Source organism: Malus domestica, chromosome 07, assembly GCF_042453785.1.
Source record: "Malus domestica chromosome 07, GDT2T_hap1".
NCBI classification, from domain to species: domain Eukaryota; kingdom Viridiplantae; phylum Streptophyta; class Magnoliopsida; order Rosales; family Rosaceae; genus Malus; species Malus domestica.
In genome coordinates, this window is record NC_091667.1 from 28,183,973 (window position 1) to 28,211,397 (window position 27,425).

At 37.3% G+C, this 27,425-nt stretch overlaps 3 protein-coding genes across 3 annotated transcripts; 2 read left to right on the top strand and 1 right to left on the bottom strand.

Moving 5' to 3' along the window:
• Window positions 1–187: 187 nt before the first annotated feature.
• LOC103435328 (thylakoid lumenal 15 kDa protein 1, chloroplastic) lies at window positions 188–3,074 on the top strand. The gene is made up of 8 exons (XM_008373717.4): window positions 188–391; window positions 512–640; window positions 742–837; window positions 928–1,000; window positions 1,152–1,213; window positions 2,207–2,288; window positions 2,646–2,706; window positions 2,790–3,074. The coding sequence occupies exons 1-8, from the start codon at window positions 197–199 to the stop codon at window positions 2,839–2,841; spliced, it is 750 nt and encodes a 249-aa protein (XP_008371939.3). The 5' UTR covers window positions 188–196; the 3' UTR covers window positions 2,842–3,074.
• Window positions 3,075–4,116: 1,042 nt separating this feature from the next.
• On the bottom strand, window positions 4,117–14,225 carry LOC103435367 (uncharacterized). Its single transcript, XM_008373759.4, has 3 exons — window positions 13,036–14,225; window positions 4,904–5,440; window positions 4,117–4,386 (listed from the first exon to the last, which is right to left on the bottom strand). The coding sequence occupies exons 1-3, from the start codon at window positions 13,906–13,908 to the stop codon at window positions 4,267–4,269; spliced, it is 1,530 nt and encodes a 509-aa protein (XP_008371981.1). The 5' UTR covers window positions 13,909–14,225; the 3' UTR covers window positions 4,117–4,266.
• Window positions 14,226–26,474: 12,249 nt separating this feature from the next.
• LOC103435357 (zinc finger protein 8-like) lies at window positions 26,475–27,425 on the top strand. The gene has a single exon (NM_001294362.1). It carries the CDS (start codon window positions 26,475–26,477, stop codon window positions 27,423–27,425), a length of 951 nt encoding a protein of 316 aa, NP_001281291.1.

Consider the following 27,425-nt stretch of genomic DNA (forward strand, 5'->3'; position numbering starts at 1 on the left):
CTTTTTTCCCCTCCCCTTCCCTCCCCTTTTTTTCCCCTTCACTCATCTCTTATTTGAACGGTTACGGCTAAGCGACGTCAACATATTATATTAATTTTTTATAACGAGAGAAAGACAAAATAAGATAATGGGAGAGAATCCTAGTCCCTCACTCATAGGTGTGAGCAAGTGGACAGAACCCCGGCCCCATTTATCCATGTTCAGATCTCTCTCGTTATCCGCTAACACAAAAACAGAGAAAACAAATCCGACTGGAAATTCGCAAATGGCGCTTCTCAACGTCTCCATCTGCTCTTCCAAACTCCCCCCAAAACCCTCTATCTCTCTCCCCCATAAACTTCACCCTTCCCGCCAACACGCCCCTCTCTCCGCCGGCTATCCTCCGCCCCAGGTACACTGCGCTACCTCGCCTCTTTCTCTCCTCCATTTCCGCTTATCTCGCACTGCGCACACCCGCGTACGTTAGTCAATTCGCTTTGATGAATTCTCACTTTTCAAATTTCTTGCACAGGTTGTAAAGAATCGCCTGGAAACTTCTGGAAGCTCTGTGTTGTCGCTGGGAGAGTCCGTCTGTAAGGCGAGCCTGGTCGCTCTGCTCTCGGCTTCTCTGTTCGTAGCCAATCCTGCATTCGCCTTTAAGGTAAGTGTTTAATCCTGGATTCCAATAATCTGTTTGGTTCCCGAGAAAGTGAAGGAAAACTACTCAATGTACTGAGATTTTCGTCTCGTTGTTGGTGAAAGGGTGGGGGTCCGTATGGTGCGGAGGTGACTAGGGGCCAGGACCTCACCGGCAAGGACTTTAGCGGCAAGACTTTGATCAAGCAAGACTTCAAAACGGTCCAAAATCGATCGAATTTGTTATATGCAAAGCGTTTGATGCTTTTACATTCGAAAATTTTGAATCTTTGTGTGTTGATTTTGTTGCAGTCGATATTGAGGCAAGCGAATTTCAAGGGCGCCAAGTTATTAGGTGCTAGCTTCTTTGATGCTGATTTAACAGGTACATTTGTTTTCAGTTATTTATCATCACGAATGCTGTAACCTTCGATCACGAATGCTGTAACCTTCGAGTGGCGTTGGTATGTGTTGCAAATGTTTAGGAAGAACATGGTTTATCGGTTGTTTTGTTTACTGTGATATTCTCTTTCCAGGGGCTGATCTTTCTGATGCAGATCTAAGAGCTGTGGACTTTTCTTTGGCCAATGTGACAAAGGTGAACTTTGATGGAACATTCAATTGTACATTTGATTAATAAGAAACCCTAATTTAGATGTTCTGGCGTTCTGCCATCAGTGTTGTGGTAAATGGTGAAAAATGTAGATAAGGGGACAATAGTGGGATTGAAAGTGTTCCCAGTAACTTACAAATGTTATGTCGATGAGTCTGAAGTTCCAATTTCCAGGAGTTATGGGGTTACAATGTGGAATAATAAGCAGAAGGATGAGAGAATCCTGGCTGTAATCCGTTGTTTGAGTCCTCTTAAGTTCGCAACATAGGGGGATGGAGAATTTTACTTCTTTTCTATACTATTTAATTTGGCTCTCAGTTTTGTTTCTTAGTAAGATTTGAAGCTTGAATTGTTAATCATGAATACCTCCACGCCTTTAGAAAATTGTCAGTCGGAAGCTCTCTGTGTGTTGTCATTTTTCGAGGATATTAGAGGGAAAAAGAGATTTGAGGTGGGTTAGAGTGATGGAGTTTCATGCTATATCAGGTTTGTTTTGATCGGGGTCTGGTTAACTTGTGATGCAAGTGCCCTTCAAGCAAGTTCGCAATAGCATTCTTAATGGAGTTTCATGTGTTTTCCGTTTTTGAGATTGCAACGAGAATGAAATTGGTAGAGCTTTCCAATCAAGTTCATTAGAGAATTTTGAGGAATTTACCCTACAATAGCATTATAATTTGTAGAAAACAGTTAAACCAGTCATTCAATCAGACAGCTAGCCTTCAGTAGTGGAAAATGCTTTCGTCAACTAGTTTAGCTGAACCTTATAAATTTTCCACATTCCCAGTTTTACGGTTCTGTTAGTTTTCACCCGAATGCAGTTACGTTCCCATCCCTTGGTCAATGCCTCAGGTGTTGGTAGTAACAGTTGGGTTGAGGTTCCACTGGTCCCAAAGTTCGAATGTCCAAGCATAAAAAATGAAGAAGGAAAGGTTTCCATAATGTTCTAACTTCTCACTCACACATGTTCCACTTCTGCAGGCGAATCTGAGCAACGCTAACTTAGAAGGTGCAGTAGCCACAGGCAACACATCTTTCAAAGGGTCAAATATTACAGGTGCAGGTATGTCAAGATTTTGCTCAATGCTAATATTTCCTAATGCTTCGACTTAACCCTTACCATTCGGGACTTCATCTCGAGGTTTACTCTAATCCATTCGAGCTACGTTTAATACTACAAAGAAAATGGAAAATTAGACAACAAAAAAAAGATAAGCTTTTCATCGCGTTGCTGTATCTAGTTCTCTCTCCAGTCTACACAGTAGCTTCAGTTTTCTTTGGCTAGTTTCCATGGAAAAAAGATAATGGAATGTTTCCATTTCCTTGGGGCAAACCAAGCACATCTTAATTTTCTAAGCTGCGTAACTTCAAATCGAGTGTACATAATCAATTTTGGACGATTTTCTATGTATGTTGCCAGACTTCACAGATGTGCCTCTGAGAGAAGATCAACGGGAATATCTTTGCAAAGTTGCCGATGGGTAAGAATACGATACTTTATATCTACACATTCATCTTCACAAATCTGCTCCATTTTACAATGAAGCCACTGTTTTGTTAACAGGGTCAATCCGACAACTGGAAACCCAACACGTGAAACCTTGCTTTGCAATTAATAGATCATTGATCAAAATATAGAACGACATTGTAAGGAGGGAGTTGGTTAATACTGGATACACGGGAAGCTGCAATTTTCACGAATGGAGCTTGTTACTTAATCTGATGTAACTATTGTATGGTATGTAAGTAATTGTTAGTTCCATTTATTCAAATGCATATGTTACACACGTAAACTATGGCCAACCAGGTACGGTTTGATACAGATACTTTTATCAGTTAACTTTCGGTACCTTTCACGTGTCACCATGTTTCATGTAAGTAACCATTGTCGGAGGCTGAGGTGGGCTGTCAGCTGAACTCTTATCTGTTCATTGTTTCTCCTCCATTGACAAGGAAACCATTATTGGCATCGTCTTTCACCAGGTATTGCGTCTTACATTTATCGCAAATTTTCTTCGGTGACAATAGTAATCTGCTTTTAGCTTTCACTTACCACTGGAACAAAGAGAGTTTAGCTCCACCTAGATTAGCAAATAGCAAACAACAGTAAACCTGTTAATGCTATGCATTACCGTGTGTATTCTTCATTTGCTAGTAGTAGTGCGGCTGCTTTCAGGCCATTTGGTGTGTTTAGCTCCAAGTGGTCAAGTTGCAAGAGCAATTTTAACTCTTGTTGTTGATACGAGCCTAGTGTTCGCTCTACCACTAAAACTAAGGCCACCCCCGTTCAAACTTTGAAAAATTGACACACACACATACAAGGACATCGAAAAATGACACGCTATTATTGTGTGCTATAAGAATACGATCACATGATATAATTAGTTTGTGTGGTATAATGTGGGGTTTGTATGAGCCTGTTTAGATACATTAGCTTTGCCATTCGTTCTTGTTAACACAAGTAGACTAGTTATATCACATGATCGTATTCCTACCTAATGCTTCTTGAGGATTACTTTCTTTAGCAGAAATAAAGAAGAGATTGAGATACAGAGGAAGAGAGTAATTACAAAGAGTAGTTGCTTAAGTGTGGACTAATCTAGGCCTTTGATTGTTGCTTGAATTAGTTACATAAGTGGAACGAATGAATAGGCTAATCAGACTTTTTAGCCAAAATGGTGTCTAAGATTGTCATAACTCCTCACTTTGGTCTCTAAGATTTAAAATCGATAAAAGTGGTCCCGAAGATTGTCCACCGTCAATCATTTTGGCTATTTTGTGAAAAATGTCCATGGAATTGAAAAAAACCACTAGTTCAAGTAAATGAGTTGATTTGACGAAAATATCATCAATTTAACGGATATTTCTCAAGAAATGATTAAAATAATTGATGATAGACAATTTCATGAATCATTTCTATTGATTTTAAATCTCAGTAACTAGTTCGGCAAAAAAAAAAAAAACCGCTAATCTATAAGTAGTATGCTAAGCCCCCACAAAAGGCCTCTAAATTATGTAGTCTCGCAGCATTGCCAAATATCCTAAACAGATATAGTGATTGATTCCGTGGGTTTGCATGTCCTAATCCTAACCTCCAGATCTCCATTCGTTATGATTCCTTGGTTCTTAATCTCACAGCATTGCCTACGTGGAGCCGCCTCCTACAAAATCACACCCATTGGATTAGACCACTAATCACAAATTAATCTGAAAACATATCTACTAATCTACTGTGCAACATGGGAACAAGCTCCCCTACAACGGGGATGATTGGGGAAGCACGTTAAGTTAGTTACTTGTAAGTAACATATGACAATGAATGATTAATTTGAAATATTGTCGCAATAGCATTCCTAATGCATAAAAGTTTAGGGCTCGTTTGAAAGTGTTTTAAAATGACCAGAAGCGCTTTTGGTAAGAATGTTTTTAAAACCAATCTTTTATAAAAACGCAAGTAAATCCTGAAAAATCATTTGAAGTACTTATTGGAAGGAGGATACAACTCTAGGAATCACTTCAAGTTCTTTTACAACCCCAAAACATTTTCTCTGAAACCGTTTTCAGTCATTTCAAAAGCCCTTTCAAACGAGTCCATCCATAAAAAAAACTCAAAACATATATAGGACCCATGTACAATACAAGAGGAGTATTATCATTTATGAAAAGAGCTAGGGTTACCTTTGTCCAATAGCGAGGGTCCATCTTCTTTGAGGAGACTACAATCCTCTGCGCTGCATGGGCATATTCTGCTCTCCCACATTGCTTTCCTTCACTGGCCACAAACCTCTTGTAAATAGTCACGGACCCACCCCTAACAAATATAACCTGGTCCAAGAAATAAATGATGGGCTGCTGACACGGGTCGGAACTCACGGGTCGGGTATTGAATGTGAATGGTCCGTCACTCCAGGTCCCCCACGTCTTGAACGTCTGCAACGGCATCTGAAGTTCCCTAGCTCCGATCAACGACGGGTAAAGCTGAATGGTGTAGCCCCATGAAACGGATATTGACCATTTACGCCGATGGTCGTAGCAAATACTTTGTTGTAGGATCCGGCCCGGGTCGAGCCGGTACGCACGAAGGAGGGACTTGAGCGAGTCTAAATGGGTCTGGCTCGGGAACATGGGTTTCATGGAGTCCAGGTGGTGAAGTGACACAAGTGGTGTCAATGGGTGCGCAGCTAAGATACCGTACGGGTCACCTCTGATATCAAGCTGGAAAATTACAATAATACCAAACAAAAAATACAATAAGCATTTTGATTTATAAAATCATAAAATATCAACGTAATGACGTGATACGACTGTCTTACTAAGTTTTACTAAGATTGAATACTGGTAGACTAAATAATCGTGTTTAGCGATTGAATTGTAGGATTTTTTTTTTTTTTTTAATTTTAGCATTCTTAATAAAATGAGAGAAAATTGGTATGGTTTAAACATATGAAACGAAAACCTACCAACATTCCGATTAGAAGGTGCGATTACAATACAGAGGCTTAAGGCTAAAAGGATAGAAGAATACTTGAGAAGACTTGGACAAATACTCTAAGAAAAAACTTGAAGTACTTGAATCTAACAGAACATTTGTCACAAAATCGAGTACAGTGATTTTTTAGAATTTATACAGCCGACTCCACTTAATAAAGTAAAACTTTGTTATTGTTGTATCATTAATTTCGACCATACAATTATGCCGGTGAAAGCTACTGCCTTATCAAAATTCACCCACCAACCATCTTGCGCAAATGGTTGGAAAAATTGAAATGCTACGAAGTACGAAGCATGGAGAAAGATAGCACACAAAGATAAAGCAGAGACGTTATTTTCACCGGGCCCACCACACAACACAAACCTCCAATAAATTTAACAGTCAGCATCACACGTGCCAGCGACCAACCTACCGTTCATAGTTGATCAACAGTGATCGCGAAATAGCTCAACCTTACGAGCACGAGAGAAACGGTAGATATAAATGAGATATCACAAACACTATACATTTCTATCTCAAGCCATGACACACATAAATTTTAATTTTCTCTCATGTTAGTGAAATTGTGCGAGACCAGTTTAAAATAAGGGTGTGATATGCACACATCTTTTTTTTATTTTTCACACATTTTTTATTAATTTCTGTCATTTAATTTTTTTCATTTCATTCGATTTGACGATCTAAAATTAAAAAAATATGTGAGAAATATAAAAATATATGTGAATAGCACACCCTTTAAAATAGGAGTGTGATATCCACACACATTTTTTTACTTCTCACACACCACTCTAATTTTCGACCGTCTGATCGGATGAATTGAAGAAGATCAACAAACGAAAATTAACAAATGATGTGTGAGAAGTAAAATAAAGTGTGTGAATAACACATTTCTTAAAATATGGTTGTTGTAGCGTTTCAGTTGTGCATGGAACAACGAAAGATCTCCAATCTTAACAGTTAAAGTGTGGACTGAACTGCTTTACGAGTACGACTGACGGGTGGAATAGTGGAAGCAAGCATTAGCTACCAACTTTTTTCAATTCCATGGCTCCATACACGCCACAAAAACTGGTACAGTAAATGGGTATATATTCCAAAAAATAATTGTTCGACTACTCAAAGATGAGTAACAACTCATACTCTAAAAATTCTAGTTGGAATTATCCATATTATAAATCATTCTGTAAAAATTATCTCTGCAAAAAATGAATTAAACCTAAGGTTGTATAGTCAATCTAGTGACGGTTCGTAATACTTTTACCAATTTTGTTTATTTGTTTTTCTACAATTCGATGACAAGAAGACCTTAGTTTTAATTGATATTTTGCAAAGAGGATCTATGTATAGTGATTCATAGTGTGAACGATTCTAATTACAAACACAAAGTTCTATAAATTGGCAACGAACAGATTTTGAAAATAATCTTACGCATTGTTAGGGTAACCAAATATTATTCTATTCCAAAAAATTTCAAAGGAAAGTGGTTAAGGATAAAGGAGGGCGATTTCATGGTCATTATGTTTTAGGCCACACACACTAATATTTGTCCTAATAAAGTGATACAGAATATTCAATAAGAAAGTAATCCTATGAATAAAAAAATGCAACTTCAAGGACACGTATCCAACCTTTTTGCTATAAGACACGACAAGCCAAACACATGCATGCAGCTTTTAAATTCCTCAAATAATTTAAAAAAAAAAAAGAGCAACTATAATATTGAGAAACATATTTTCATTTACTCAATCTCATAAGATTACAATCTAAAGGTATATATATATTTGTGTAGACTAACTAACTCATAACAAATAACAACTTTCCTTAACCTCTAAGTATTATCCCTTGATAGTGTATTTACAATATTATCCTTAATATCCCCCCTCAAACGAAACTTGGGAACCCGAAGTTGCAGTTTGTCCCGGAGAAACAAAAACCGTGCTGCAGCTAAAGATTTTGTACAGATATCTGCCACTTGGTCTTGGGAGCAGATGTAGTGAAGGGAGATGTGCTTGGCAACTACTTTTTCACGGATGTAATGATAATCAAGCTCAACATGCTTGGTCCGAGCATGAAAAACAGGATTCTTGGCAAGGGAAATAGCAGAGACGTTATCACACCAAAGCTGAGGAGAACAAGGCAGACAATAGCCAATGTCAGCAAGTAATTGACAAATCCAAGTGATCTCAGAGGCAGTGTTGGCAAGGGAGCGATACTCTGCCTCGGTAGAGGAACGAGCAACAGTGGGTTGCTTTTTAGCACTCCAACTAATGAGAGAATTACCCAGAAAAATGCAGTAACCACCAGTGGATCTCCTATCTAACTCACAACCAGCCCAGTCAGCATCGGAAAAGGCCTTGAGGGAGGGAACAGAGGAGCACTTCGAGAACCAGAGACCGTGATCAATGGTGCCCTTAAGATACCGGAGGATACGCTTGACAGCTTGGAAGTGAGAGACTTTGGGAGTGTGCATGAATTGGCAAACAAGGTTGACAGCGAAACTAAGATCCGGCCTTGTCCAGGTTAGGTACTGAAGAGCACCAACCAATGACCTGTACGCAGAAGCATTATCAAGAAGAGGAGAAGCATGATCAATCTTAGAGGTGCTCAGTGGTGTGTTGCAGGGTTTTGCACCAACCATGTTGGCTTTGTGAAGCAAATCCAGAATATATTTAGTTTGGGATAGAAAAATGCCAGTAGAAGAGCGCTTGACCTCAAGACCGAGAAAATAGTGTAAAGGACCAAGATTCTTAATAGGAAACAAACTGCTGAGCTGAGTGATCACATGTTGACAAGCAACAGAAGAGGGCCCTGTAACCAGAATGTCGTCCACATACACAAGAACAAAGACCAAGGCTTTGTCCTTTTTGACAAACAGAGAGTGGTCACTTTGAGAACCAGCAAATCCAAGAGAAGCAAGGGCAGCATGGAGTTTATCATACCAAGCCCGGGGAGCCTGTTTCAGACCATATAGCGATTTATGAAGCTGGCACACATGATGGGGCTTGGTAGAGTCTGCAAAGCCGGGTGGTTGTTGCATAAACACAGATTCAGAAAGAGTGCCATGTAAGAATGCATTACTGACATCAAGTTGGTGCAGAAACCAATCAAATTAAGCAGCAAGGGTGAGTAAGAGGCGAATTGTCACAGGTTTAGCCACAGGGCTAAACGTTTCAGTGTAATCAAGACCTTCCTGTTGGTGAAAGCCCTTAGCAACCAACCGAGCCTTGTAGCGATCGATGGAGCCATCGGGTTTTCGTTTGATACGAAACACCCATTTGCAGCCTACTATATTCTGGGAAGAGTGATATGGAACCAGGGACCAGGTTTGAGTATGAAGCAGAGCATTGAATTCCTCCTGCATTGCTTGGCGCCAATGAGGGTGTTTAGAGGCCTGGAGATAGGTGGTAGGAATATAATCCAGAGACAAATGAGAGGGAAGAGGATGATTTGTGGCAGTAAAGGCTTTAGGTTTATAAATGCCTGACTTAGAACGAGTTTGCATAGGGTGAGTATTGAGGGAGGAAGATGGTAGTGGTGGTGGTGCAGGGGAAGGAGAGGAGGAGGATGGTCCAGAGGGTGATGAGGATGGCGGTGGTGCAGGGGGAGAAGGGAAGGATGATGAGCCAGAGAAAGAAGATGAGGAGGAGGAAGGAGGAAGAGAAGTAAAGGTTAAGGAAGATGGAATAGCAGAGGAAGAACTTGCAGGTTGGAATGGGGAAGGAGAAGAGGAAGAAGAAAGTTTAGAAAATGGAAACTTACTTTCATCAAAGAGAACATGCCGGGAGATATAAATGCGTCCTGTTGATGGATCAAGGCATTTGTACCCCTTATGATTAAGACTGTAACCCAAGAAAACACAGGGCTTGCTCTTAGCATCCAACTTAGAAGAAGCATACGGCTTTAACCACGGAAAGCAGAGGCAACCAAAAACTCTGAGGGTACCATAACAAGGGAATGTCTTGAAAATAGACTCCCACGGTGAGGGCCGAGAGAGAGTAGGTAACCTGTTGATGAGATAGATTGCAGCTGCAAAAACATCAACCCAATATAAGTGAGGAACTTTAGATGCTGCAAAAAGAGTCCGGGCAGTTTCCACAATATGCCTGTGTTTGCGTTCAGCACATCCATTTTGCTCGGGTGTGTGAGGACAAGATAACTGATGCTGGATGCCATGTTGTGCCAAAAAATTAGAGAAAAGAGTACTCATGTATTCACCACCAGAATCAGATCGCAAGGTAATAATTTTGGTGCACAGAGTATTTTCAACCAAAGATTTATATTTCATGAAGACTGAAAGTACATCAGATTTGTATCTCAGAGGGAAGAACCAACAGTAACGAGTAAAATCGTCCACAAAAATGACATAATACCGGAAACCATCCTGAGAAGCTATAGGTGAGGGTCCCCAAACATCGGTATGAATGAGTTCTAACGGTTTCGTGGTAGTACATGTAGTGGATACAAATGGTAACCTAGAACACTTTCCTAATGCACAGGCTGAGCAAAAAGAAGAGGTCTTTTGTTGGAACACAGAGATACAGGACTTAGAGGCAAGCTTATTTAAAATCTTGACTGAAGGATGGCCCAACCGTCCATGCCACAGAGTCCGGGAAGCTTTTGGAGTAGCAGTAAGAGCTGAATGCTTGACACCAGTGTGAGAGGAAGGATAAAACGGATAGAAGCCATGCTGAACAGGACTTTTAAAACGCATCCTCCCCGAAGAAAGATCCTTCACAGTAAAGTGAGAGGGATAAAGATGCATAGAGCATTGATTATCAATAAGAAATTGATTTGCAGAGAGGAGATTATGCTTCAGATCAGGCACAAATAAAACATTTTTGAGTGCAAAATTACTATGTGAAGTGGTAATGGAAGAAGAGCCAGTGTGAGTGATAGGCAAACCTTTGCCATCACCGATATATACTTGTTCAGGCCCTGTGTAGACTTCAGGATTCTGGAGAGTGGCATAGTTATTGGTCATATGAGAGGTAGCGCCAGAGTCGACAATCCATGGAGAGGAGGAGGTGGAGGTGTTGGCAACCAACGCAGTTTGGGATGACTTGCCAGTATAGTGAGGGTCCATGCGATGAGGACAGTCACAAGCCTCATGGTCAAATTGACGACATATTTGGCAAGAAAGCTTCCTGTTGGATGAAAAATTGGACCGAGGGCCTCGATTGAAACGCTGATTGTTGCCTCGATTGAAATTGGAGAATCGCGGATTGTTATTCTGCCTGAAATTGCCACGAGATTGATGATTGCCTCGAGTAAAGTTGCGATCCAGTCCACGGTTTTGATTAGGAGAGGAGAACGACTGCTGAGCAACATAGCCGTGAGAGATAGAAGGAACAGGCAGAGGAAGAATACCAGTGGAGGTGTTGTAGGCCTGAAATGAAGGCACCGGTGGACTTTGCTTGCGATTTGTCAATTGGATCTCTTTGCTAAGAAGCAAACCATGGAGTTCATCCATGGTAGTTGAACCAAGACGAAATTGAATGGCATCCACAAACGAGTCAAATTCAGGAGGTAAACCATGTAAAATGACAGAAATCAGCTCTGAATCTTCAACTGGAGCACCAGCACTAGCAAGAGCATCAGCAATCTCCTCAGTGCGTTGAAGATATTGAGCGGCTGTGAGATCGCCTTTGGTGAGACTGCGAAGGCGAGATCGAAGTTCGTGGATGTGAGAATGCGAGGCAGCAGCAAGACGAGACTCCAATTTGGCCCATAGTTCTCGAGCCGAGGAAACGCCAACAGTATAAGGAATTAGGGATTCCGAGAGAGTCGAATTGAGCCAGATGAGAATATTCTGATCATTCTCAAACCAAGCAACATACGCCGGATTAAGACTGCGATTGCCGGAGGAGTCGATGAGAAATTGAGGCGGCGCCGGCGAAGAACCATCAATCAAACCGGTGAGGTTGTAGCGACGAAAAATTGGAGCAAAGAGAGCACTCCATGTCAGGTAATTGGTAGTGGTAAGCTTGATCGGAACCATAGATCCAATGTTCTGTATGGTAATTGATGTAGAATTCAAGGAATTAGGGTTTGAAGCTTCCGACGGGGGAAGAATTGGAGAATCCGATGCCGTAGAGGAAGAGACGGCAGGAGCCATGAGCAGAGATGCAGAGAAGAAAAGCAAGCGAAGAAAATCAAGAACAACAAGATCGGAGATCAAGCTCAACAAGATCTGAGATCAAGATCGGAGTAGCAGAGAAGCGGGAAGATTTGGGATCGAAGAGAGAAGTCGGTAGACAAGGGCGAGTGATACCATATTGAGAAACATATTTTCATTTACTCAATCTCATAAGATTACAATCTAAAGGTATATATATATTTGTGTAGACTAACTAACTCATAACAAATAACAACTTTCCTTAACCTCTAAGTATTATCCCTTGATAGTGTATTTACAATATTATCCTTAATATATAATACCTACCAATTATAATATGGTTCAGGAGCTTAAATTATTCACTTGCTCTTTTTAATAATAATAAATTAAAACAAATTAATTTATATTTTCGAGTCAATGTTTTTTTTAACAAGGGCAAAACTAATTTTTTTGTACAAGTGAGCTATTATTATTTACGCAAAGATCTAAGTAAACTTGAAATTGTGCGGGACGCTCTAAGTAGCATTAAATTTCTTTCTTCCAAATTTTACATTAGAATTAGGACGTATCTTAATTCTAATTTTATGTCTTGTTTGTGAATGGTTGTTAACTTCTTACGTAGGATTTACTCATTCGAAATCAAAAGAGAAGTGCTGCTACACTAATAATTGAACATTATTTAGCTCTAATCATTGTTGTTGTCTGAGTTCAAATTTTGATTTAAGCTTTCTAAACGTGGGTGATCAAGTTTTTCCAACATAATTGACACTCGAGTCAATTAATTAAAACCATCTGTTATGATGATTGACGAGGTCAGGTGGCGGCTCACCATTGGGTCATCCAACCGAAATTCAAATCCATGTCGTTACTCCACACACGTGGCGCTAACCCAATGACCCGCCCACTCTTGCCGTTAAAAATGCGTCACAAAACATGAGAAATTTTTAGTTAAAATACAGATAATACATCACATGTTTTTATGTAAGTAATGAAAATTTTAAATTTTTAAGTTATTAATTTTTAACACACATAAACCATCATTTATATAAAGATACGTGATGTACCATTTCATGTGACTGTCATACTGAAAAATCACTCTACAAAACATAGCACTAAACCCAAATATATTCCGCCACCATTTCCCCTAGCAGCTAAGTAAAACAACCGAGTGCAACCAAAAAAGGCAAGAAAAGTATGACGTACCTGGTGGAACCCACCGAGTTTAGTGAGAGGCACACCCATCTCGCTGACGCAGGCCGATACCCTCTGATCGGAGCCGTAGAAATTAGAGTACCTCTCCAGACAGCCGTCCATCAGCCCGACCAGCCGCGCCGCAAGTGGGTAGCTGATCGCGAACCCGCCGCCGCCATACGCCATGTCGTACGCGTGCGCCACGTTCTGCTCCACGCTCTCCGAATTCCCGCCAATGTAGTACGTAAGGTCGTGGTCGTACCTCGCCAGCACCGAAACTAGGTTGTCGCTGAAAAACACCGTGTCGTCGTCCCCCATCACGAACCACCGCACGTTGGGCAACCCGAGTTTAAAGCTCTCGTACACAATCCGGGCGATACGAACCGCCGATTGGGAACTCGAGTAGCTGAACCGGGTCCAGTCCTCCGACACCCGGTACGGAATCGAACCGGAGAAGTCCGTTTCGTTTTGGGGTTCGGCGTCGAGCCATAAGAACCCGCGGATCGTGTTCGGGTCCCACCAGAGTTCCGCTGACAGGCTGCGGTTACGCCACGTGGTGAGGGAGGCGCCGATGCCGAAGAGAATGTGGGTTATGTTAGTGGGTTCCAGTTCGGGTCCGGGTCCGGGTCCCGGAGCTACAGAGTCGACTCGGGTCCGGACTACGTCCGGCATGGGGAACCAGTGTGACTTGGTGGAGAAGGCGAAGAAGAGCGCGAGTGAAATCGACGTGACGAGGCAAAGGAGGAGGCCCAAGCGCAGGCAGAGGACCAAATAGTCGCCCTTTTCCGGGAATGCGAACAAGTTGGAAGCTTTGAGCTGGTCCTGCCGAGCCGGACTCGTTTTCTGCTTCTTTTTTTTCTCACTTCTGCCCAAAACCCCCTGCATAAGTTCTAATTTGAAACCGGTAAGTCCTCGGGGAATCGGGTATTTATGAAATTGCCCCGGACTGCAGAAAAATCTCTCATGTACGCCCAGACCCAGAAATTCTCGTATCAGAGCTTCTGGTTGAGAGACGATGAAAGGGTCAGGGTAGGAGGAGAAGTGGGAAGAATCCGTACAATGATAAAGAGTAAGAACGAATGGGTTTTAGAGAGAGAGAGAGAGTATGGGAGTTGGGTTGTGGGAGAAAGAAAGAAGAAAATATATGGAGGAGTGAGAAAGCTGGCTTTTACTGTTTACAGAGATGGGAAAATATTGGGTGTGGTTTGTGCTGGCAGGGGTAACTATATGTACGCAATTTTTGGGATGTCGTTCGTTTTGATTTTTTGTAGGTGTAAATATTGTAATTATGGAAAAAATATGAGGTGGGGAGGGGAAATATATAGAAATGTGTTCATAGTACATTCTACTTTAACATATTTGATTTGATTTTTGGGGTCTGTAATTAGTAGATAAGAAAAATGTTAAGAAAATAATTATTTGACGTGATAAGTAATGTGTATTATTTGAATGATCGTTGTATGTATTACATTATTCTTAAATAATTATGCACTATAGCAATTTTGTTAAGGAGATTGTGGTTCCTATTTCAAGGAAATCATTATGCGTTATTTCATGTAAATTATTGAGAAAAAGCAAAACCTATGTAAAACATAAAAAAATATAACTAGAAATTTTCAATGCAAGATGTCTTGATAAGTCCTCTTTCAATTGGGAATGGGGACGTTCACTAGACTAGTTATTCGTATAGTTGTGCATTGAGTTTTCAAGCTTTTTGTGTTGGTTTTGATCTATTATCGAGTTAGAGTTGTATACAACCTAGAACTTGAGAATTAAAAATTCAAATTTAACATATTAACATGAGTCAGACGTTTGGCGAAAACAAAAAAAAGCGCAAATAGACGGCGGGCGGCATTTGTAGAGGTGGATGTCGTTTAAGAGAAAAACATAACGTATGAGGTTAAATTTGATTTTCACATGTATTGAATGTCATTTTCTTTGGAGGTGGATGTCGTTTTTAGAGAAAAACATAACGTATGAAGTTAAATTTGATTTTCATATTATAGAATGTCATTTTCTTGGTATAAACATTATTAGTACCATTGGAATCATCCATTAGCTAGTGACTAAGCCTCAATACTTGTCAAATTACTCATGGAAGTTATTCATGTTCGCCTGTTCATGAACGACTCAAAAAATTTTGATCCGAAAATGAATCATGGTGGAGGAGCGAACGCCGAATCACTTGAGTTACAAGTTCGATATCCAGCAAATTAATTATTTAGAAAATTAAATTAACGCCAATCAAATCTCCGCATATGAACTACCCTCATTATGCATCCAACATAATCAAGAGATTGTTGAAAACACTTTTAGATAAAATATTTTTAGGTTTTAAAAGCACTTGAAGTGTTTTCCAATGTTCACTTACATTTTTGTTAAGAATTAATACCAAAAATATTTTCACCAGAAATTCTCTCAGCAATTTTAAAAACACTTTCAAACCAGATCATCTTTAATTATTAGTAAAATGAGAGATTCAATGAGATGAACAGAGAAAATGCCACTTCCTTGTTCTTCTTTTTCCCTGCACAAAACCAAACCTTTACTTTTTAAGGTGTTTGGGACGATGAACCCAACTAAATGGAATCACGAGGGAAGGTGATTCCTCTGCCTGATTAAAAAATCGGGTAGAAAACTCAATATTTTGATAAAGATAGTGATGGAACGTACACGTGTCCCCGCATTCATGGTCTAATTAATTGTTTCTCTGATTTGAATATAATTGTTTATTTTGTCCCAGATTTAACAAGCTGAAAATGTTAGGAAGATCATATTTTGTAAATTCTTTCTCTAATAAAGGTGAGACATAGAAAGGTGGAATCTATATAATGTCGAACAAGGAGCTATAACTGACGACTTCTACGGCGGCAAACTCGACGGAGTCATATATTGTGGAATTTATCTTTATTACGTAGATGGTTTATATGTGGTTTACAAAATGTGGTTTTTCTAGCATTATCATATGTGTGCACCTCCAGTTAAGATGATTTTAGAGAGATCATATTTTGTAAACTACATTTAAATCATCTCGCTAATATAAGTAGAGTTCACACACTACTATTAAAGAGATGGTTTAGACGAGGTCTACAAGATACAGTCTCTATAACATTTTTCTCAAGAAGATATTTTTTAGTGTACCCCAAAAGTAAAGAATGATTTACATGGTATTAGTACACTGCCAAGATATCATTCTGTGTTAACGAAATAAAAATATGTGAAAGTTTTTTTTTATCCATGTGTCCTTGTTTCTGGGAAAGGACGCCACATAACAGTATATCTATGTCATATAAGTTGTTATCCTAAAAATGAGACATAAAAACCTATTGGTCCAACTAAGCAAATATTAAATTGCATAATATAAATTTTATCCCCGCTCCTCGTACATGATTTTGTGTGTGGATGTAATGAGTTGTTTATGTCGAAAATTGAAGAAAATTTGTAAGAATTTATAAGAACTTTTGGACACTGTAATTGTCAATTAATTTTAAGATTAGAACCTCAACTTATTATAATAATGCTTTTATTCACGTGTGAAACCCAGTACTCGTAGGTGCTCTATGTTGATTAGGAACATGCTCTTAATTTGAACCTTATTTTTTCGTCAAGATATCATGCATGTTCGCTCATGTGAGAACAGTGAAACTCAACAAGCACACATATTCTACATTAACCAAATAATAGTAAAATAAAATGCGCAAAGTGTGCAATATATAGTATAATAATCGTATCGTTGGCAAATAAAAAAAAAACTTTTTTATTTAAAAGAAAAAAATGATGACAAAAATAAAGAAGAAAAGTTCTAAATTATATTAGAAAAAAGGCCGGCATCGGTTTGTTAAGGTTTATTGGGCCACTAGCCGAAATGTTAAAAAGCCCAAATTAACCGGTATTATTGTCCACAGCATGAACAATAAGCCCAAATTAACTGGTATTATTGTTGGGAATATGGGATGATAAGCATCTAAAAGCATCTTCATCTCTTAGACCATCTTCAACCTTTACGTTAAAATCTAAAATTTTTAACCTAAAATTTTAACCTAAGAGTTGGAGATGGTCTTAGAACGATATAATTGCCTAGGCTATTGGGTAATTGGCAATTATTGCCTTGGTGAACAGTAGTTGCCTAAGAATATCTTCACCCTATAAATAAATTTCCTGAACAATTGGAATTAAAAAATTATGTTAAAAAATAATATCACGTTCAATTTTTGAAGAATATTTTCAACTAATCCCTTCACGTCACGTGTTATTATTGAAATTAAAATTTCATCCCATTCATTCCACGGTTCCTATTCTCTTAAATTTTATTTGTTTGTAATTATTTATAAGTTTTAAACATTTACTAATAATAGAACTAATATGGACGGTTGGATGACATTTTTTTTTCAATCCAAGAGTCTAGGTGGTACCACGTGGACAACATAGTCTTTTATAGATTTTTCTTTGAGTTTTTTAAAATCAGGATTAAATAGACCGTCGGATTTGGAAAATGCAATTGTGCAGATTCTCAGATGACTTGCGCCCATGCACCTGACGCAAAAAAAATTTATAACATGGGTGGCGTCAACCTGACGTCATATTGCCTCGAACACAACCTCATGCCATTCTCGCCCCGACTGCTTGGTCCATGGGAGATGGGCCCACCCAAGAGGTGAGGCAATTGGCATGGGCTGGAGTAGATTTTGGAGGGGTTGGGGGATTCTATCACTCAACAGGTGGGGCAATTTGTAGGAGTGAGGTTGCTCTAATGAATTGGTTAGTATCAATTTTAACATTTATTTTAATTATATTGTTAAATGCATTTTAAGGTGAGTTGATCATTCACGTGCGGACACCCAATACAAGTTAGGAGTATTTGCCCTTTGCATTGGCCTTATTAGATATTGCATGTGTTTGTTTTTTAGGGTAACAACCTCTTAACTTATTTCCAATTTTTTTTTTAAATGTAGAATTCTAAAAAATGAAAGAGACATCCCCTAAAACTTCTATAAGCATGATCATATTAGATTCTAAAACAACTACTAAACATCTCATGTTATGTTACAAGGGAAGACAGCTACAAGCTGAGGCTTCAATTCATGTAAATGTATTTTAATTAAAAATATATATAACAAAATTTGGATTTGACTAGAACAAGTACCTTTATTGATTAAAATCACTATCTCCACGGTCAAATAATGATTGTATTATATACATATATTTATAAAAATTATATGTGACCGTCAAATAATGATTATATTAAATACATGTTAATATTATAGCCCAGCCCCACAAAGTTTAAAGGTAAAAACTACAAAAGAAAATTACGGCCTCATGATATTTGTGTCCTTCGTTTTTTTTTTTGGGTTTTTCCAAAAGTTTAGGGGGAGGGGAGGCTACCCCATTCTAGGGTGAGAGTATACCACTAGCCTCTTTGAGGATTTATTAATAGTATCTTAGCCTCTTTTTTTGTTTTTACAGATCTCCCACCAAGTGGGATTGCTGGCAACGAGACTCGAACCTAGCTAGACCTTGATCTAGCAAAAATAATGATCTTTACCAACTCAACCAACCATTGTTAGCCCTCAATTAGTTATTATGAAAGACAACATTGGACGATCTTAAAATTGTGCCATACTATTTTTTTTCTTCTCAACAACCGAGATCGGGTGAGAGAGAATCATACATGATAATACTTTCCATTGGTTTTGCTCTTGATTTCTTTTATCAAGTTGGTTTTACTCTTGATTATGGTCCATGCATGATTGTTACTTGTTTTAGTCGATTACTATAAACGAATTATACTTGATCAACAATACTAAACTTATACAACTTGAATTAGTCACAATATTCAAACCTTACTTAGTTGAACTAGTGCTTAAATTTTCTTTCTTTTAGTCACCTAGTGTCACGTCATATATACGAGTCCATGACTGGACTCTCTCTCAGTCGGCACATAGAATATTAAAATTACAGATCCCTAAATAATTAGGTTATTCTTAATTAATAAGGTTTATTTTAAGCTATTTCCTTCTTGTTTTTGTAATCAAAGTTATAAATATCAAACATTATCGCGTTCCCTTTCATATTTTCTTGTTCCACAAGTTGAGAATGAAGACATTTTAGATAGAACCCTACAAATAGAAGACAATCCTAATAATAATTTTTTTTGTCTTTTTTATCAAATTAAATCAAGAAGGCATTCATGTATATTATTTAGTAGTCAATGTTGTGATCAATTAAATGGAGCATTCTATGTTGTGTACCTTCTGTAATTTGTTTTTATTATATATTATTGAAGGAGAACAAGCAAACCAATACAAAGAGAAGAACTAGAAGTAAAAATCAATGGAAGTCGGTGAAGGATTAGGTAAGTCGAATTACATGTAAAAGTCTGATTGTCGAACTTCTATCATAGCCTACTTTCTTCCTGCTCATAGCAATTTTTTAAAAAACAAGCCTCTGGATTTTCCCTCCAACACACCATAATCAGAGCAAGTAACTACAATAACTTAAAACATAATTCTGTACTCTAGCCTTACGCTCTAATTTGTTAAGGGTTTTAGATTTACACAAAGCTTGGCCAAAGCCAATTAACAGAAAACATTTTGAATTATAAAACATCTGGCCACTACTAAATGAAAGGGAATCAAGTCCAGCAAATTATCTCGCTCTAAGCTCCTAGCTTGAGTATTTATAACATCCCTACCATGAAAGCATTTTTTTGTTCAATCTGCTGCAGTTGAGCAAATTGTAGTACTCTAATCCATAATTAAATCAGGGATTAATTTGGTTTTGTATCATGAAGAGTACGTGATTAAGTGGATTTTAAAATTAGGAATTGACATAGAACTTATTAAAGAAGTGTTTTTAAATAACTGAAATCGCTTTTTGAAAACAAATAACATTTCTTTAAAAACACTTTCAATCATTTTTAAACATTTTTAAAACATGCCTTTAACTGGTTCCGAAACTTTCTTGTTTTATTTATCCTTCATTGGTTTAAGAGAGAAACTCGAAAAGCATTCTGTTTGTCTTGATGTTGTTACAGTCGAACAGTTAAACTGTACCAGCCAAAGGTTGGACAATTTAGAAGTTTGGGTACCTGGGTCCTACTCCGACTACGTCAACCAGGATGTTTGACCATTCAACAACCTATTATTTTAATTTTGGATTAAATGTCAAAATGGTTATTGTGTTATAGTCGTATAGCCAATTTAGTTCCTGTGTTTTTTATTTGGCTAATTTAGTTATCGTATTTGTCTATGTTAGCCAATTAAGGACATTTCATTCAATCTCTTTAAAAATTTATAAGAAAAATTATATGAGATAAAATTACCCCTTCTCTTTATAGAAAAAATGAAAGTCAATAAGAAATAACACATATAAGAGATAAAACTTCCAATCTGAAAAATGATTAAGGTTGTGACATAGAAAAGAGAGGGGGTAATGTAGGGAGGAGGTCGGGAGTTGGGAGGAGAATAATTTTTCTTTTAATTTTAAATTTTATTTCAGTTTTAAATATTTTAAATTATATAAATAAGTTTATAATAATTTATAATTTTTTTATAGAAATTAGGTGGAAATGTCCTTAATTGCTTAATGGAGATAAACACAAGAACCAAATTGAAAACACATGGACTAAATTGACCCGATGACTAATCTAATGTTAGGTTTATATACGTGTTAATTAAGGCACTCAGTACTATATTCAGTTATATTTTTTTGTAAAAAAAAAGTGATATTTTTTTGCATTTGTAACGTTGAGTTCTTAAGTTTGAATATCATGAATGTCGAGTTCAATTGCATCTCTTAATATAAGTATACCCAAAGCCTAGTAAAAAGTGAGCAAAAATTTGGAACTTCCAACTCAAATTCGAACTCCCACATGTATTCCACCAACTACCTAAACTACATGAAAAGGTAATTAGTCTGTTATCAAAATGTGATGAGATAGTTCTTATACTCATATGTACACATAATTAATACAGTGATTACTTCACCGAATACGTTAATTCATTTGGTCCTTGGGTTGGCAGGTGGCTCATGCACTGGCTTGTCAAAAAGCTTAGCATATGGTGAGATGATAAGGTCAACTAATAGCTAGAGTTCCAATTTGTCATTTTGTTTCATGCCTATTGTATTCCTTATAAATTTTTTTTCAACCATCATTTTTCTAATTTAGTGTCATTTATGTGGAACAAATTGATTTTTTGCTTACAATTATTACATTTGAGTCTTATATATAGGTAATGTGGATGAGTTTGATACCGAATGTGTAGATAATGTGGATATATAGGTTTTCATACCTATCACGGAGGTGATATAGACACGATTTTCTTACCTATTGATAAGGTTTCAATTAACTAGCTCTAGGTATCTATGTGTTGATAATTTCTTGGTTTTGTTTTTTGTTTTGTTTAAGAGACATTTCAATTCTACCTCACCAATAGGTTTTATGACCGACCAGTCTTGCTCTCCTAAGGTCGTCATTTTGATGATCAAAGATGACTAAATGCATATTAGCCACAAGATTATACTAGTTTTGATCTAGAGGCTTAAAATGTTTGACAACTTAATAGGTCAAAACCAACTTAAAATCCATGAACCATTAGAAAAATCAATTTCTTGTTTTTCGTTACTAAGTTGTCAAATATTTTAAGCTTTTGGATATAAACTAATATAATTCTATGGACACTAATATGCATTTGGTCCTCACAAATCCTCAAATTGAGGACCTTAGAAGAGCAGGACTCTATGACTGACAAGTTGTTTTTTATGAATTCAAGTTTTTATGGGAGCAATTGCAAGCTTTAAAAATTTTAAATGCATATTTGATCAAATAATGCATTTAATCAAGATTTTAAATTTTGTTTTTTTATTTATCTAAAAGGGCAAATTCGTCACTATAAATTTCAATCCTAAAATAATAAATTTGATAGAAATTAATTACCAATTAATTTGGATTTTCTCTAAAATATGGGGTGTAAAAAATACTTGTAGGGAGGATATATATACGATTTAAGTGTACGTGTAGCAAGGTAATATATTATTATTATTATTATTATTGAGTTGAAACGATAGTGGTTTATTAAGATAGAAATAATGTCAAACAGAATCGAAGAGGGCCTCCACAAGGTAATATTTATTCAAACGTCCCGCATGCATTCATGCTATGTACTTTTTACTACTATTGTTAACTTAGGATTTCCATATTATGATCATGAATATGCTCCATTGCATATACATATATGCTATTGAAGCAGTCGTTAACTGTCATATTATAAATATTGACAACTGATCAAGCTATTACGAAGATAACTAATTTTATACAATGCCTTGGGGAGAAGAGAATTGATAGTTCTAAATGAAGAAGTAATCTTACCCAACTTGTAGTACTTAACCATTTATAATTATATACGTAATCGGTATATTTGACCTTTAAGATAATGAATATTTTAAAGGATATTTTAATATTAACTAAGATAATGAAACTATAAGCAAACACTTAAAGTCTCACTAATTCTGCATTATGAAGTAAAAATATATTAATTATTATTTATGTTGAACAAAAATGTCATATATATTGACTTGTTAACTTGGCGTGATATGGAGGAAAGTTACAAAGATTCTGCACACGTTCTCTACAATAAGAAGAAAATTTGAAATGATCATATCAAGACTCGCTGGGTCTTTCAAATGAACAAGCATCATCATGTGAAATTTATGAAAATGATGCTTTCACCACATCCAATTCATGTGCCATAAACCTTGGTGCTTGATCCAACATGTGACATTGGGGTAGACGAGGACCTACGTACTACTAGGATTGCGTAAACACAAAAGAAAACAAAAAGAAGAAGACATGCGTAATGGAGTTGTATACTATTGTATGCATCTTAATAAGTGTGTAACTAAGTAGAGCCGGATGCAGGACTCCATCCCCGTTGCATTTCAAAAATAGCGCACATCACACCAAAAAATTTCTTTTAGTTTTTAGGGTGAGTCATTTCATCAAGCACTTGGCTGATGCATACTATTGTGCACTTACATTATGTTTGGATGAGGGAAATAAACTTGAAATTTGGATAAAAGTCAGAATTTATAAATTGACATGCACCAATTCCCTTGTTTGGATTTATAACATAGAAATTTAGAATTTCCGCGTGAAAAAAAACTTGAAATTTGGGGCCTCCAATTTCCAAGTTTAAATTCCATGTAAATATGTGTCATTTCCCAATTTCTATTGGGAGTTTAAAATTAACAAATTCCGTTTTCAATTCCATTGTTCTTTTAAGTTAACCAAACAACAAAATTCACAAATTCTAGAAAATAAAATCCCTTCATTTCAATTTCTGTCATTTTAAAATTCCTTAGTAATCTTAAATTTCTTCATTCAAACATAGTGTTAGCGTACATTCCTACCCTTTAATGCTCTTTTAGTTATGTTTTTATGAATAAAACAAAGAGTTAAATCATACATGTATAGGGCTGAGAGATCAAATTTATAAGACGAATGGGAGGAGAGATGGTTAATGGGTCTTCGTCTTATTGAGCTACCGTAATCAACTTGAATATTCACCTCCTTATGGTCTTGGACGAGAATCAAGTGATAAAGTTGCACTGGAGAGATGAAGATGTTGTTTAACTTTTGTTGAACTCATCTGTTTTTACGGCAAACAAACGATTGAAAAAGAAATATTTTGGGAACTAAGTATATTTTTTTCAAACAAAAAACTGAGAGGGCTTGGGGCACGTGCCCCAGACCTTGATCACATTCGCCTCTAATGAGAAGCAGCACACTAAACTCTAACTGTTGGAATGAAATTTGTCCACAACCATTGCTCTATGAATAATGGAACGAAATTCGCGCACAGACATTGGTCTATGAATAATCGTCGGAATTTCATGAACATCTGTGTATAGCGGGTTTGGGAGGAGGGGGAGTGATTGAATCTGGGAAGGATTGCCTACTTATCTCCTCGTCAGAGAGGGAGAATCAAATCACGTGTAGTTCCATGTATGAGCATGTAATGATGAGCTGACCATGTAGAGATGCGCTGAATGAGTTGTGAGTTATCTTGAGATATGAGATCCTCTCTTGATATATATATCCCCCCCTCTCTATGAATATGGGATTATCCCTTGAGACATGGGATACCAGTTTCTTTGAGCTCTAGATGGGCATATTTATGGTGTTCAATGAGAGTCCTTATAAGGATGGATATCCGTATTAAAAGTCAGGAGAATCCTAATAGGAAATCTAGAAAGAGATCATTTCCTATTAAGTCAATGATTACTTGAGATGGACACCAATCCCATGATAATAGGAGTTCCCAGGATTCTCTCATAATCAGGATATGATCATGATACATTTCTTGAGGACCAATTACGTCATTCTTAATAAGGGCAAACCTTATCTATCGTTTCGGTGCTTATTAGATTGACTTGTTCTGATAATACCTTTAGATGATCCGATCAAATCATGTAGGTTATTAGAACCGTATTGATCTGATCGTGTAAGGCAGAGCGTCCGGAATTGGATCCTTTTCAAAGCTCTGCTAATTTCTCTAAGGTCCAGTCTTTGTAGCCTTCCCTGCCTTGGTCTGATGGTCCGAAAATCATGGTCCTCCACTAACTAGCCAGTAAGGTAATACATTACTAATCAGTTGTTCGGTACCCCTACCATTTAACCTCGTAGTTTATGCTTGAGCGTTAATCACTGTGCCATGTTACAATGACGGTAAGTTAAGATAATAAGAAAGGAAAACTAATGAAAATAATTTAAAAATTTTGAGTTTTAATGATAAGGACAAAATAAAAGATAAAGTGAATAGTTTCAGGATTGATTTTTTAGTATAAAAATGTGGTTTTTCCTTAAAGTGAACAGTACCGGAAGCTTTTCGTTAAAATTCCCCAAGAATAATGTATTTATATAGTTATGTATATAATTAACGTGAGATTCAATTTGTTCATAGTTGAAATTTTCTTCTAAATAATAGTCTGGATAACGTCCTAGGCGTTTACTTACCACGAAAAGGACTAAATGATTAGGACAATTTGCACTGAAACCATTGATCATCAAATTGATTTACATGTCTCATCTAGCTAACCAGAGATTCAAGAAAAGACACCAATTGGACCAAGTTAGCTATATAATATATATATATCCTCGAGAGATATATAATTATATATATATATGTTACATCAATTTCACCCTCACTTCACAGGTGTTTGTCTTTTCTGTGGAGAACTCTCTTTCTCCTCATGGATTGGTCTCCCTTCCCGCTTACGGCGATGGATGGCTCCTATCCTACATCTTATTCTAAGCTAAAAACAAAATGGTTCCCATAGAGTCATCATGCTCTTCTTCTTTTTCCGTTTTTTTTTCCCTAATAATATCCCTAAATATAAATAGTTTGATGGGTACCTTTATTTTAACAGAAGAATTTTGGCAACTCAATATTACGGTCTGATAATATTCTTCTTCACTTATAAGTAAGAGGTATTAGGTTCGAATATAATGGATGTCGAATTTGATACCAAATTAGGTTGCCCATTGTGTGACTTAGCTGAACTCTCTCCTCTTCTTAATGTAAAATATATCGTTGTACTATAAAATAAAAAACTGAATAATTTGTATGACATGATGACAAAATGTTACATGCAATTTTTTCAATATAACATGGTATTATTAACATGAAATGTCATAGTGTGACTGTATCGTAAAAATTGTTATCTCAATTCAGAATAATTTTGTCAATTCAGAATAATTTTGTGCGTGTCTGGCTACCTAGCAAGCTATAGGTAGCTTACATAACTTAGGCATTTGATTTTGATGAGTATTTGCGCACATTTCTATTTCTTTTCCTCTTATATATATATATATCAATTATCAATTAACGATTGTTAGTGTTTTCATGCATGTGGATCAAAGCAAATGCATGACAGTTGCTTGTAAAGGGGGCCCTCTATAAATTCCCAAAATAATACTAGAAACAAGAACTGTGTAGAAAACGAGCTAAAAACCAAAAGAGTAGCTTCATTGCTAGAGCCAAAATAGAGGAAAGTAGGAAACCCACGGCGTAAACTTAGTACCAAGACCCTTTCATCTGACCTCTTTTTCTTACTCATATATTCTCAAGTTCCCACCATCATCATCTTTACAAATGAGACCAATATGAGAGAGGTAGGAGAGGATTCAAACTCTAATTAATCTTGGTGGCAAGGGTTTACGATCATCACTCCTATTAATTAAAGCTCTATATGCCCCACATCATAATATTCAATTCTATCAGTTTTATTATTATCGATGACTTAAGTTACAAATCCGGTTCACGAATCAGTATTTACTGTTTAAGTTATTCTCAAATTATATATTCAACTCAGGATTTCATATATACCTCTACTTTAGTCTTATAGGCTGCTCTCTCTCTCTCTCTCTCTCTCTGGTGGGTTAGCTCTTGTGGATGGAACAAGTTCAGTGCTGGGTGTGGCTAAACAGCAGGAAAGAGAAGATCTTGAACTCATCATCAGCACCATCAATGAACTCATCAGCACTCATGAGTAGTAGCTCATCAAGAACATGGGAAGAGAAGGCTTTTGCTGAAGATGCAGCAGGGCATGGCCCTCTTGGTGGTTGCATATGGCCTCCAAGATCTTACTCCTGCAGTTTTTGTATGAGAGAGTTCAGGTCAGCTCAAGCCTTGGGTGGCCACATGAATGTCCACAGGAGAGATAGAGCTAGACTTAAGCAATGCTTTAACCCTAATATTACTGCCACTACACATGATCATCATCATGTCCCACATCATCATCGTCATCATCATATCCATGATGTACATGATCATCATGATCATCATCAACCTATAGCTTCCTCAGGTCACAATCTTGACCCTAATAATATCTCGTCAATATCATGTCCTTTTTCTTCACCACGTTCTTCTAGGGTTCCCTCATCTGCAGCTAATTTACTAGCTATTCAAAAGGAGAATTCAGGTACTGAAGAACCAGCTTTTTTTCTCTCTCCTCTTTCTTCTACTACTACTGCTACCGCAGCTCCATCTTGGTCATCAGATAATTCAAAACCTGATGACCAATTGGAAAAGGAGAATATCAGGGAAGACTCCATATCCCTTCAAGGTAATTATGATCATGGCGATCACTTTAATGTGGAAACCAACTTGTCGGTGGGCTTGAATATTTCGGCTGTCAGCAGAAGCAGATCACAAGGTGGTTCTTGTGGGGAAGAAGCAAGCATAAGTTGTAAGAGGCCTAGGAATACTACTAATAGAGCTATTTCTTCATCATTTCCATTTTTTCTACAACCAGAAGTAGAGGTAACTACAGCACTTGCGGCAAGCTCCATGGAAGATTTGGATCTTGAGCTCAGGCTTGGTGACCCTCCCAAGGTGAAATGA

Coding starts and splice junctions, on each gene's coding strand:
- LOC103435328 (XM_008373717.4), top strand. CDS start 197: ATGTTCAGATCTCTCTCGTTATCCGCTAACACAAAAACAGAGAAAACA. Junction 838..927: donor TCAAGCAAGACTTCAAAACG/GTCCAAAATCGA, acceptor ATTTTGTTGCAG/TCGATATTGAGGCAAGCGAA. Junction 2,289..2,645: donor GTCAAATATTACAGGTGCAG/GTATGTCAAGAT, acceptor GTATGTTGCCAG/ACTTCACAGATGTGCCTCTG.
- LOC103435357 (NM_001294362.1), top strand. CDS start 26,475: ATGGAACAAGTTCAGTGCTGGGTGTGGCTAAACAGCAGGAAAGAGAAG.
- LOC103435367 (XM_008373759.4), bottom strand. CDS start 13,908: ATGCAGGGGGTTTTGGGCAGAAGTGAGAAAAAAAAGAAGCAGAAAACG. Junction 5,441..13,035: donor AACTCGGTGGGTTCCACCAG/GTACGTCATACT, acceptor GTAATTTTCCAG/CTTGATATCAGAGGTGACCC. Junction 4,387..4,903: donor ACCCTCGCTATTGGACAAAG/GTAACCCTAGCT, acceptor GTGATTTTGTAG/GAGGCGGCTCCACGTAGGCA.